The sequence below is a fragment of the Podarcis muralis genome, chromosome 2 (assembly GCF_964188315.1).
Source record: "Podarcis muralis chromosome 2, rPodMur119.hap1.1, whole genome shotgun sequence".
Taxonomy (NCBI): Eukaryota; Metazoa; Chordata; class Lepidosauria; order Squamata; family Lacertidae; genus Podarcis; species Podarcis muralis.
This window is the reverse complement of record NC_135656.1, coordinates 1656412-1670308: the sequence shown is the minus strand read 5'-3', so window position 1 is coordinate 1670308 and position 13897 is coordinate 1656412. Positions and strand designations below refer to the sequence as shown.

Here is a 13897-nt window from a genome sequence, read left to right as displayed (position 1 = left end):
TACCTACTTCCTTGGGAGTACTTTCTGCTGGATTCAGTTTGGTTTACTTTTGAGTTGACAGGTATCGGCTTGTGCTGTAATTTTACTAATTCCTATACTCCTCAGGGACGCGGGTGGCGCTGTGGGTAAAACCTCAGTGCCTAGGACTTGCCGATCGCATGGTCGGCAGTTCGAATCCCCGCGGCGGGGTGAGCTCCCGTTGTTTGGTCCCAGCTCCTGCCAACCTAGCAGTTCGAAAGCACCCCCGGGTGCAAGTAGATAAATAGGGACCGCTTACCAGCGGGAAGGTAAACGGCGTTCCGTGTGCTGCGCTGGCTCGCCAGATGCAGCTTGTCACGCTGGCCACGTGACCCGGAAGTGTCTGCGGACAGCGCTGGCTCCCGGCCTCTTAAGTGAGATGAGCGCACAACCCTAGAGTCTGGCAAGACTGGCCCGTACGGGCAGGGATACCTTTACCTTTTTTATACTCCTCAGGAATTCTATCATGTAATCACTACCCTTGATATCATACATAATAGAATTCAGAAAAACTAATCCAGAGCTAGGCATGAGATCCTTCAAATGTGCCCCAAATTGCCTGCACCAGTTAGAATTTCCACTTCTCTCATACATTTTTGGAGAAACTGGTCAAGTGGGAGGAAAATAATCGCCCTGGTGACTCTCTTCCAGGAAGCACCCGGAATGTATATTTCAGTTGCCCGGAAGAGCGTGCTTCCTGCGCGGCGTGGCTGAAGCATGGCAGCAGGATAGAGTCTGCTCGCTGTTTTCCTCTATGTTCACCTGGCTTCGTGATGTAAGTCCAGGGTCCAATAAGGCTGGTTAAGCGAGACATGTATTAAAATAAAACAGACCATTTGCAGTTCTGACCCACTCTACTGATCTAGTTAAAAAACAAAACAAAAAACAAGTGGCCATTATGTTAGATTCGTTCTCGAGTCAGAGATGTTTTAAAAGATGGAAAAGAGGGGGCCATTGGGGTAAGGGATCCGCCCTGGGAGTTGAATATCCCCCGCCAACACCCTTAAGCAGAGAATCCCGTCCTGATATCGAGCATAGTGTCTCCCTACCCTATTAGCCTGGGGAAGGGGCTCCCCCGCGCCCCCCTAAGCGCTCGGTATTGGCAGGCGGTCGGCTTGAGAGGACCAATGAGATATCGGCTCGGAGCCCCCCCCCCTTCTCCCCCTCTTCAAGGTGGGACCCCGCCGTCCTCGCCTCCTTCCCCTCGCCGGTTCGGAGAGGTGGCGCTGGGGCCGTGGGAGCGCACGGGGCGCGCTGCCTGGCTGGCCCAGCGCTAGGCGGAGCCTGCCTGGCTGCCTTTGGCCGGATCTCCCCCCCCCCCCCCCCGTCCCCTGCAGCAACAGCAGCCGCCGCGGCGGGCGGCCACCGCCTTTCCCTCGCCTTCGCCCTGCCCGGGGGAGAAGAAGGGGGCGCCAGCGGGCGCCGTCGGTCCACCCGTCTATCCGCCCGCCTGGGGCGCGCTGGAGTCTGGCGACAGCGGCCCCGCTACCTTTTTGGCGCGGGGATGCGGACGAGCCGCTGAGTGAGCGAGCCGGGCGGGGGGAGTCGGCTGGCTGGCACCCGCCCGAGGCGAAGCTGGGCTGGGCTGGGCGCCTGCACGATGCGCTTCCTCGCAGACCTGCTCTTGCTGTCGATCGCTGTCTCCAGGGCGGCTCAGGTAAATGTCCGTCGTGGCGCCCAAGGGTGCGCGTGTGGGTGCGTGCGCTCTGCTCTCGCGCCTCGGTGCAGGGCGCAAACGGAGCCTGCTGCTCTGGCCAGAAGGGGTTGGTGGAGGGAGGGACGCGGGTTGAGGCAGCAGAGTTGGCGCCTTCTCTCCCAGCGAGGGTCAGGGTGGTGATGCTGAAGTCACCCCCTGCTCCTTAGTCGGAAAGAGTGCCAAACACGGGTCAAGGGGCGGAGTCTTGCTCGTGTGTGTGTGTGTGTGTGTGTGTGATTTGACCGGATCTTCGCAGAAAAAAATCCCACACCCAGTTAATGTATTCGCATTTTAAGCCCCAAGACTAGTGCGCAACGCTGTCCATTTTAGTTTTCCCCGCCGCCTCCGTTCCTGAGTCCACACCCACCTTTCCATCTCTCCATGCTATGAGACACTTTCCTGTTTCTGTCCTCTTGCCATCCATGCTGTGAGTTTGTCTATGGTTATTTCTTTTCTTTTCGATCTGGCTCTCAAAGTTCTGCTCTAGGGTCAGTGTGGTTTTATTCTAAAAGCGACCCTCTTATTTCTTGAAACACACCATTATATGCAAACCAGTCTATCGGATTTCCTCCTCTTCTCCCCCCTCCCAACATCAATTTGTACTTAGGATAATAATTTGATGTTGATTTAGGTGGCCTTGAAGTCTTTACTGGTCTCCAACACATTAACGCCAACAACATGGACAAGTTTCTTCCCAAGTCTTGCCCCCAAAGGGGGAGATACTCCTGAAAGTGGTTGGGATCAGGATGCAGAGTGAGTTATTTGGAAGGACACATGTTGAAGATTTCGCAGCTGTGGTTCCACACACTGATTCACAATGGCTGAGAAAGTTGATTTGTTTCTGTCAACGTTTGTGTAAGTTGGTTCTTTGAATGGGACAGTCCTGCTGTGATGAACATATGTGTGCTCCCAGGGGATGCCAGTCCATTAGGGTGGATGAAGCACTGCCTATCTACTTACAACCAGGCAAGGCATGGCTCTAATTATAACCTTCTTCCTCCTTAGAGAAGGAGGAAGATGGGGACAAAAGAAGAATCAGTTGGCTCTGCCTATCATTGGCTCTGGCTGAGCCCACTTTTGGTTTCTCTGCCTTCTGCCCCACCAGTCTCAATGGGCACCAGCCACCATGAAGCTACATCAGTGAACCAGGGCATCCTGGCATTCTTTAGAAATGAATTGTGATGGGTTCCTCAATTTGAGAATCAGGAATTGCCTGCAACATTAGGCTGCTGAAGGGAAGGAAGCAGAGGGAGAAACCAGAAATTGATTTTTTATGGGAAAAGGCCAGTGGTGTGCAGTCAGTGGACTAGGCTAGTCCCATAAATGTTCCCAGTAAATTAAACGCTTCTGCCTGGCTTAGGGAGGGAGGCTCAATACTCTGATGAGGCCAAAGAGCACACCCACCATCTTCCCAAAGCCTGCCCAGCTTTAGTGCCTCCTTCCCAAAGCCTGGGAAGCTTCTGTCCAGCTTAGGGAGGGAGGCACGATTCTCGCACATGTGATGTCAGGACGCTGCAATGTGACATCAGGACAATGTGATGTCTCGCATGTGATGTCAGACCCGCCACCCTCGCAAGCTGGCGCTTCTGACCCGAACTAATTTCCCCTATGGGAAATTTCACTGCACACCACTGGAAAAGACTATGAGCCCTGTTATGACACTGAAAATCCATTCCTGCTCTGAGCATGTGTTCAGAGGTGGTGATGTGATCCTAAAGTCTATGGGTGGAATTCAGTGTAGGGCTAAATGTGGTATGTGTGCACAGAACAAGGTCCGTTCATGCAGTAGGGCTCCTCGCCCCTGCATGTCCACTAAACCTGTGCTACAGCTTCCTGCAACCCTCCAGAGCAGATGTAAGAAGTGTGGGAGACACACTGGGGGAGGTGGAAAGTCCTGTTGCAAGAGTGAACCTTGTTCTATGTATGTCATTGGATAGTTGAATTCCACCCTATATGTAGATCTGATCCCTCCTGATCAGTAGTCCTGTTGGTGGGGTTCTAGTAAAAAAAACCCACCAAGAGAGTCAATCCTGCATGCCTAAAGTCTGCCCACCCTTCTTCAAGGCCATGCTTTCAGTTCATGTGGCCAACAGGGAGGGCCCAGAAAGCCTGTCCAGTGACACCAATGAACTGGATGTACTTCAAAACATACGGCCCCCTTTTGCAATGTGCCAGTGTTCTCAAGGGTTTTTAGTCAGGTGTGCTTGAGTTTCCTTGGCAAATATGGTGATCCAGGAAGGTAGGAAGATTGAGCAAAACAAGCACTGCTCCAGGAAAAATGTTATCATATTGCTCATGCTCCCACAACAGGGTCTCACACAAAGTGCTAGAAGGCTGGCATTCACACTCATTTTAAGGGTGACTGGTCTAAAGTAGATGTTGACAGGCATGTCGAACCAGTCACTTGTGATCTACAGGTTGATCACGGGGTGCTCCTGGTTGATCGCTGTGTCCTGAACAATCACCTGTGTCCTGACTGATCACCCCCCCCAAAAAAAGCAAAAGAAAAATCCTCCCCCCCCAAAAAAGCTCACCATGCAGCCCTAGATATAAGAAGGCTGTTTGTGGGTCTTCCATTAGCTCTACACATGCTCAGAAGCATTCCAAGACTTCTTCATAGTCCAAAGTGGAGCAGAGCTATTAGAAATTGATTTTGAGGCAGCCCTGACTAACCCTGGCTCAAATGGGGGAAAAGATTAAACAAACCTAGAGCGTTGTTGAGTATGGCTATGAATACATGATCAGCATGAGATCTACAAGATGCTTTAAGCGTGACTAGACAAAGACTTGGGAAAGGGTTCACCAGGGAATCTATTTTATCTTGCTTCATTCACTAAAACCAGTCCATCTCTAGCTCCAAATCTGAAAGGTGGGATCAAATAGCTGGTCAACTACTTTTATGAGTCCTGGTTTGCCCTTCTGTGTCCTTTACTTCAGGGATAGAGAACCTGGGGCCCTCCAAATGTTGTTGGACTACAAATCACATCATCCTTGACCACTTGCCATGTTGGCTGGGGATGATGGGAGTTGGGATCCAGGAACATCCAGAGGACCACAGGTTCTTCATCCCTGCATTATTTCATTGCAGTCTCTTGGTGTTAAATAGGGACCTGGTTAGCACTGACTTTATAAGCAGAGACCATATATTACTTAGTAAGGCTATATGTACATAGTGATACAAATAGAAGACTGCTATCAAAATACTCATAAAAGAAATGTAAACAGAAGCCATATGTTCCACTGAGCAGATGCCAAAGAGCTGAGCACATTGGCTCTACCCATTGACTCACTTCCATATGAAATGAGATGTAGTCAAATGGCTCTTTAACCCCTTCTCACCCACCACTGAAACTCTACCTCTAAGCATCCTAGCAACCTATATCAATTTCTCTGTTTCTTGTGCATGGGAGTGAGCAGCTGTGGTACAAAAGGAAATGACTTTGGCAGAGCCCTTTCTGCTGTTAACCCTGGGTGAGAGCAGGTGAAGGAGTCCATTGTCTTTGTGCCAACTTAAGCCATGGAACCTTTGGCCTCTTAGATGCCAGTGGGCTGTGGCTCCTATCAGTCCCAGCCAACATGACCAATGGTCAGGAATGGTGGCAGGTTTTTTTTTATATAATTTTTTTATTGATTTTCCAACACAAATAAAAAAAAAACAATACACAATACATAGACACACAAAAAAAGGAATGGTGGCAGTTGTCCAGCAGCCTGTGGAGGACCACAGCTTCCTCATTCCTGATAAGAGAAAGTGGCATCCTTGATAAGAGAAAGAGCGTAATTGTCCTATCCACCTTCTTCAGGGAGGAGGGCTGTGTTGGCAGACTTTTTTAAAACACACACACACACACACACAGAGAGAGAGAGAGAGAGAGAGAGAGAGAGAGAGAGAGAGAGAGAGAGTAAGTAATGAGTTCTAGAAACTTGCTCTTAAAATAAACTTGTTCTTATAGCAGGAATGTGTTGTATGGGTGGATGAGTGAGTGAGAGAGAACCATATTATAGCAGACATGAGGATCAAGAGAACACTGCCATTTAAAACACCAACAGGAATGCAGGTTGAATATTGGGTTTTTCTCACTTTTGAATTCTGATCTCAAAATTCTGGTGGCCATTGCAAAATCTACAGACTTAAGTGGTTATGTTTATGAGCAATGAAACCTTGCAAAATTTCAATGTTTTCATTTCCTAAAGCAAACACACCATTGGGTTATTTTTAACCCTTTGGTTTCATTCTTATGCTAACTGCTGAAAGAAAGCCAATGCATCACAATTTCAGAATCTGTGGTGTAGTGTGACTTTGTGAGCCAAATTTCATGCAGAAAAGTTTTAGGGGCTCAATTATGCCATGAACAGTATCGGGGCGTAGCTAGCTGTTCCAGCACCCGGAGTGACAGGAGCGGGGCAAGCCACCCAAAGAGTCCACCAGGTGGGCGCAAGCCTCACATTGCTGTTTCGGGCAGCGTGGGGCCCCGAGCCACCGTGACACTCCCAGGAGAGACACGTGGCTCAGGAGCGCTACAGGTCAGGCCCCATGGTATTTGATGCCCCCCATAGTGTGCCATTTTGTCACTCCTTCAGGGATTACACCCAGGGCGAACCGCACCCCCCTCCCTATGCCCCTGGACAGTATTGAAAGGATGGCAGACTAAATTTATTTTAAAATTGACAGGATTTGAATAGGTGGGTGGATTTGTGTGTGTGTGTGTATCTTGTTTTGAAATTGAAAATAGAATTGAAACTAAAATTCTACCCATGTGTGCTACATGTACAAAGTAGCAAAGTCAAATTTGTGGGCAACATCCCTGTTCCCTACCCACTGATAAACAGATTCCTAGTTGGAATGTACTCCAGTGTATTAACAAATTTGTCATCTCTTGCTTTTCTCCCAACATTACAAAATTAGGCAAAAACTACAGTGTTTAAACCCCCATACCAGTGCCCCCCTAAAAAAACAGCAGTAGCTGAATTAAGCCATGATTAAAATGTGGTCATAGACTATCACCTGGCCCCTCTTCACTCTGTAATGAATTTCTGATGTAAACTGCAGGCATGGTAAGGGATTTAACAGAGCAGCAAATATCAAGAGCGAATACAATTAAAAGCTTGATAGTTTGTGCAGCATGTATATTAGGGGTTGCCAACCTTTTTAGTCTTGTGGTCACATTTGGATTTTTGAACAAGTGCCATGGGACCCTCAGGTCACTTCTCTGCCCGCCACCCACCACTAAGAGAACGAGAGGGGAAATGTGTGCATGCACACATTCATTTCCCAAGGCATCTGGATAAAAGTCATCTGGTTGAAAGAGGAGGCGGGAAGGAGCACCACTCTTTCAACTGCCTCCTTTGGCTATACACACTTTTCAAGGGAGAGTAACTTAACCACTTGCACCACCTCAAGATCAAGGGGGCAGGAAGCTTGAATGGGGAGGGGTGAACTCAGAGGCACCGGGGAAACTCTAAAGGGCACCATTGCACCTATGGGTGCCGTATTGGTGATCCTGATGCAATACCTCTTAAATAATAGAATCATAGAATTGTAGAGCTGGAAGGGACCCACAACGTGGGTCTCCATGGAGGGCAAAACTGCCGGCTGAGGTGCTGACAAGCAGCAGCACTAGGATCTCTGAGGTAGCTTCAGGCCAGCCATCATTTTAGTTCACAATAATGTCCCTGAGGAATAATTGCTCCAGGACATCACGGGAAATTAAAATGCTGGTCTCCAATGAGCAATACTCTGCTGGGTGTATTGTGGGTAATTTAAAATGGGCTCACAGGCCCAGGTGCCGGGACTGAGCACTATGCTGGGGCCCCAGCAGTTGCCAATGTGAGTAGTCCTGGTGCAGCGGAAGGGTGGGAATCAACTGACCGCTGCTGGGAATGCTTCCAGGAAAAGGGAGGAAGGTGCAAAAGAAAGGAGTGACTGGCTGCATATGCCAGTTACAATCTGTGGACCCCTGAGGGAGTCCATTCGTATCCAGGCCCTGGGCTCTTGAGATTTGACTGAAAACCATTGGGGGGAGCCTTGTCTTTTAATCCTACACAGGTATAAGTGGGATGCAGTCAGTCAGTGGCTAGTATTTTTATGAAACACTTCATGTGCTTAGAGGCACCCTTATGCCTTTTGGTTTTGAATCCTAGCCTGCTAAGCCTCACACCCTCCAACCAGCCCAGCGTGCTTTGGTTTCTCAGAAGAATGAACTCTACTCTATTCAGTGCAGCTGCAAACAGCAGGTGTCAGATAGGTTTTGCCCAAGGTAAAAGAGCCTGCAGTGTTTAGAAAGGTCAGACATATGCATGTGTTCCTAACTTTTACTTAAAGAGGTTTTGTTTTTAATAATGGAGGCTAGTTGTGTTGATGGTGTGAAGTGGAGGGAGTTAAGCCCCATCTCTTTTCTGTCTTCTTGGCTGTATTTTGGATGGTGGAGAAAATGTGGGGGTCTTCTGTAGACTTAGCACTGGGATTGGGATTGGTGGTAGGATTGTTGGTGTATTATTTATATTTAGATTTATAGCTTGCTAAATGAGGTTCTGTAGTGGCCACAGCTGGGGTAAAATGCATATTATCTTATTTCATTGTCAAGTTGCATGGTGTTGAGGCCTCTGAAGAATCAAGGTCCAGCTGTCATGGCAAAAGAGGCAGGCTGCTACACTGCAAAATACTGTCAGGCAGGAGTTAGTAAGCAACCAGTGGCCCTTTTAGATGTTGTCAGATGACAAGCACCATCACCTCTGGCTATTGGCCATGTTGGCTGAGGCTGATGAGAGTTGGAGTCCAACAACATCCACAGCTCTCCCAGCTCTGTGGATGGATTACTAAGAGGTCCAGTGTTAAACCACAGTGTGGAAGGAAAGAAGAAGAAGTGAAGTAAAGCAATACATGACAAAATGAGGATACGTGACCAGGTATAGGAGGACAACTGGAGAGCTAACCTTAGTGGTGGGGATCTGAAGGCAGAAACAGAAGATGGAGTGTGTTTTGTTCATAGTCACCAGAGTCTTGGCTGAAGAGAACCTCACCTTGTTTCCAAGGCTTCTGGTTTGAGCTCAGTGAAATTTAATTCTTGAGCTTGGTTCACACCGGCATGAACATCTCTTGATTTCCTTACACTTGACTGTTGGCTGCTGACATGAACTAAGGAGGGTTGTGCTTGTGTGGCATGAAAGATGGTTTTGTCAGTGACATTTTATCCGTGATGGCCCACTCACATACGCAAGTCTCAGTTCTCAAGTGAGAAGCATACATGTGTGAACCCACTTCTGAAGTCAGATGCACCTTCTCTGCTGTCCTTGTTCTCATATGCTTGTGTTTACAATGTACAAAAAAGGTTACACTACAATGGAAAAGATAACTTCTTTGTTTAGGAAAAGTTGCTGCTACTCCCCTCAGGGCAAGATGGCCCTTCAGATGGCCCTGCAGTAACACTTGTGGGGAGGAAGGGCCCACAATGAGAGCTGGAAGGCATGAGTTTCTCCAGCTTCTTTCTTCTCTCCTACCCTCAGGGCAAGGAGTGCAGTACAGCCAGCAGATAGTCGGTAGAAAAACTGAAGTCACTCAGTCCCTTATTAGAGCACTGACAATGTACATCCGGTAAACATCACATGCAAGAGGGCAATCCTTTTCTAAGAAATGATCACACAGCAGTTGTAATGGCATTTATAACCTAAGAAGGTGCAATCTCTTGCCTTATTGGAAGCCATGCTATAGAAGAAGTCCTGCTTTTTAATCAGGGATCCATTTGATGAATTGTTGTATTCTAATATTCTGCTGGAAGCCGCCCAGAGTAGTTGGGAAACCCAGGCAGATGGGTGGGGTATAAATAATTATTACCCACAAATTTGAACCAGACTTTCAACTGAGATTGCTTCCCTGCAACTCCCAGCCAGGCTTGTTCTCTGTTGCTCCTTCCAGGGGGTGGAACTTTAGGAGAAACATCCTCAACAGCAAGGGGATGTTAAGCAGTGGAACAGACTGGGATCTCCTTTACAGATCACAGAAAATGGGTGGGGTATGCGCCTCAATTTCTCCAGGTTTTAGAGAAAGATAGAAACACCCTCACCTCCCGTGCTGATTTTGCCTTTTCCCCTGAAAGCCTGGTACAAAATGAAAGATGAGCTCAGAAGTGAGCTGAGAGAGTGGGAGCAAAGTTGAGAAAGACCATGTATATGTTCTTATCTAGGAAGAGCAAACAGCCCTTTGCGGTGATTTCTGCCCCCCAAGGAGAAACGTTCATTCCTCACAGAGCTACCAAGCTCTGAGCTAGCTCGCAAGAGCTCCGCAAGATCTCACGCAAAGCTGTGAGGTTCCAGCGGCAGGAGCGGCATGCTGCAAAATACACATGTGTGTTAATCTCATGTGAAAACTACAGAGGTTTCCCCCCTATAATAAACTTCTTTCCTAATCAAAACATTTCCATTAGGAAAATAATAATAATAATAATAATAATAATAATAATAATAATAATAATAATAATAATTTATTTATACCCCGCCCATCTGGCAGGGTTTCCCCAGCCACTGTGGGTGGCTTCCAACAAAATATTAAAATACAGTAGTCTGTTAAACATTAAAAGCTTCCCTAAAGAAGCTTTAAAGAAGCTTTTAATTCTTAACAGAAAATCTGATGTCTGATGTACTTGTTGGTAATATAGAAGCACAATCCTAATGTGACTAAATACATTCATGTGATCTGTCTCTAATGACCTTAGAAAAGTGATTCATTGTTGGGTCTGTACCTTTCGTAATTCTTATTTAACAAAAGGTTGTTGTTTTTAAAGTGGCTGCTTTGTGCTGTGCTTGGTTGAGTTCTCCCTTTCTGCACAAGGGATTAGGAAGCAAAGGTCACTCTTCTGATCACTGAGAATGGTGATACAAAGTCAACTAACTGAACCCAAAGTCTCCCTCAAGGAAACACAACTTTTGCATTCAGATTTCTAACCTATCATGTTACAAAGACTGAGGATGAGAAAACACACAGAGAGAGAATTAGCATTTTCAAAATGAACATTAAAATCCTGCTTTTGCATTTTGTTTTATTCCGACAGCCAAAATCCAGCCAAAATAATAAATAGGTATTGTAAGTGAATGGGTTTGGGATAACATGGCTCAATTCACACTGTATATAGTTCACTGAAAGCAACATTGCTTTGGTTCCTGTGTTTCAGCTCTAATTAGCACATCAAATACTTTTGAGACAATAGTGGGTTAAATAGCAAAACGCTATAGAGACTGATAGGGTGACTCACAATGCCAGAGTCTCTATTCAATCCATTCAATCCATTGTGTTTTCTTCTTCTTTTTGAGAGAAATCATTAGAGTTCTGAATTGTATTTCCCAAGCCTGGTTTTTGTTTTTTGGAAAGGCATTGTACAGGTTTTCTCTGATTAAAATAATGGCCAGGAGATGAGGTTTGGAGTGGGGCTTTGGGAGAAGATTTCATCTTTTTGTATGTTGCAGGGTGGGGTGAAGATGTTTGGCTATTCTTAAATCGTTCCCATGAATTCACGTAAAGAAGCTGTTTGGGCACAGGCGAAGCGTCAGGATCTTCCAGGTGTACCACCTTTCAATGCTTTCAATGTATATCCTTCAGTGTGTAAATAAAAAGGAAGAGACTGTATCAGATGTGTGCATGCTGATGCATGCATTACATAGGTACAATCACCAAATGTGTGTGATTGGCCGCAGCTCAGTATTGAGCATGCATCTGGTAGTAAAAACCAGGCTCATCTCTGATGTGTGAAATAGCCACAAGCATTTGTAGTAGAGATGGAGAGCTCTCTCAAAAGCACCACCGATTAAATCAGAAAGATAATCCCCACCCCCTGCTGTTCAGAAGACTGGGAAAAAACACTTCAGCTCTCAGTCTCCATTGAATGGGGACAGATTTAAGAGGCTACAGTAGCTAAACACATGGGGAGGGTGGAAATCTCATCATATCCATCCCTTAGTTTTGGGTTCCCTCTTGCTGCTGCAGCCTCTTACTTTCTCCTCTATATGTAATGCAGTCAAGTGATCTCTTACTAAGTTAACCTTGTAGGTGATGAGCTCCCCACCCCCAGAACACCCCACTTTCTCCCATGCAAGCAAGAGGAAAACTGTGGCGCTCCAGTTGTTGCTGAACTAAAGCTATTATCACCCCTGACCATTGCCGATATGGACTGAGGCTCATGGGATCCGGAGTCCAACAACTTCTGGACGGTCTCAATTCTTTTGAGCATCCTGTTCTCACAGTGACAGTGGCCAACCAGATGTTCATGTGAAGCTCTCAAGCAGGACTTGAGCACAACAGCACTCTCCCCACCTGTGATTCCCAGCAACTGGGATTCCAAGGCATAGCACCTCTGACAGTGAAGGTAGTAGTTACAGATGGGTAGCCGTGTTGGTCTGCCATAGTCAAAACAAAAAAAATTCCTTCCAGTAGCACCTTAAAGACCAGCTAAGTTAGTTCTTGGTATGAGCTTTCGTGTGCATACACACTTCTTCAGATACACTGAAACAGAAGTGAAGGTAGTAGACAGCCATTGTGGCTAGCAGCCATGGATACCCTTATCCTCCATGAATTTGTCTAATCCCCTTTTAAAGCTTTCACAGTTGGAGGCCAACACTACATTCTATAGGAGTTTTAACTGTGCAAACATAAATTTGCCCAGACGTAAATGTGGATTCCTGTTGAGCATTCTTTCAGTGGTGAGCCTCCTGTTTTGTTGTTGTGTAATGGAACCTTGGGGACTCGGGTAGCGCTGTGGGTAAAAGCCTCAGCGCCTAGGGCTTGCCGATCGAAAGGTCGGCGGTTCGAATCCCCGCGGCGGGGTGCGCTCCCGTTGTTCGGTCCCAGCGCCTGCCAACCTAGCAGTTCGAAAGCACCCCCGGGTGCAAGTAGATAAATAGGGACCGCTTACCAGCGGGAAGGTAAACAGCGTTTCCGTGTGCGGCTCTGGCTTGCCAGAGCAGCGATGTCACGCTGGCCACGTGACCCGGAAGTGTCTGCGGACAGCGCTGGCCCTCGGCCTCTTGAGTGAGATGGGCGCACAACCCTAGAGTCTGTCAAGACTGGCCCGTACGGGCAGGGGTACCTTTACCTTTTAATGGAACCTTGCCACTTAAAATTGGCCATCTCTGAGTAAGAGCAGATGCCAATGATCAATTGAGCAAAGCTTTAGTTGATGGATTGGGATCAGTTAATAATCGTTAAGCCCATAAAAATATGCAGGTTTGCTGCATGTGCTACAGGCTGTGGGTATATCCATGTTGGTTTGTTATCTTCTGTGATGCATCCCTTACTTAACCTGGCTTTCCAGCAACGAAAAGACTTTGAAGTCCCCCCCCCCCCTGCCCCCTTCCATAACTTGGTTTTAACTGTGCTTCTGTTCTTGGAAGCCAATTGAAGGTGGGTGGTACACTTAGTTTCTTTTATTCAGTTTGCCCAGCGGTTTTTTTATTAGACAGCTTGGCTTCTTGAATATTCACTGGGGGCTGCAAGTCCTTTCTTCACATTGGCTTTGTCTACTGAATATTCAGGAGGCTGCCAAGAGCTTTGCTGCTCTTGCTGTGGCTGTTTGGAAGCAGTCCATGAGATTTTGGCAAAGGGTTCTTCCTCCTGCCCTTGGGTAAGAGAGGCTACTGAAGGAGAGGTTTCTGCTTCTGCCTTGGGCTTCCATTTGCTCAGCAGTTTGAATGATGAAATTTAGGAAAGGAGAAATGCTTGGGGCAAGAACATATGGAGAGCACCATCTTGCTAAAGGATGCATTATTCTCTGGGATGGCCTGCATATTCCACAGGTAGGTCATGCACTAGGTTCACACCAACTTCATCACACCACAAGTGCACACAGCACATGGTGAAACTCTGAAATTGGCTCCCACTAGAAGTAGTGGCTTTAGAAGATGATTAGACAAATTACTGTAATGGAGGAAAAGAAGGCTGTCAATGGCTGCCAGTCACAATGGCTGTGTTCTACCTCTGTTGCCAGGAGGCAGCCTGCCTCTGAATCCCAGTTGCTGGTCAGGCTGGATTATTATAATTATTTATTTGGTTTTCCTTCTGGCCTTTTTAAGCTTACTGAAGTTACACAAGGAAAACAAAATGACAAAGATACAAGGGACAGAAAGAACAGACTCACATACACATGACAACACACATAACAGACACCATGTAACATGTAAACATAGATATTTCCATCCCGA

At 47.0% G+C, this 13897-nt stretch overlaps 1 protein-coding gene across 1 annotated transcript in view; it reads left to right on the top strand.

Moving 5' to 3' along the window:
• Positions 1-1212: 1212 nt before the first annotated feature.
• Positions 1213-13897, top strand: part of OLFM2 (olfactomedin 2) — a 200420-nt gene continuing 187735 nt past the window's right edge. Inside the window, exon 1 of the mRNA XM_028721179.2 lies at positions 1213-1675. Within this exon, the coding sequence (XP_028577012.1) occupies positions 1619-1675 (57 nt within the window). The 5' untranslated portion in view covers positions 1213-1618. The remainder of the gene's footprint in view (positions 1676-13897) is intronic.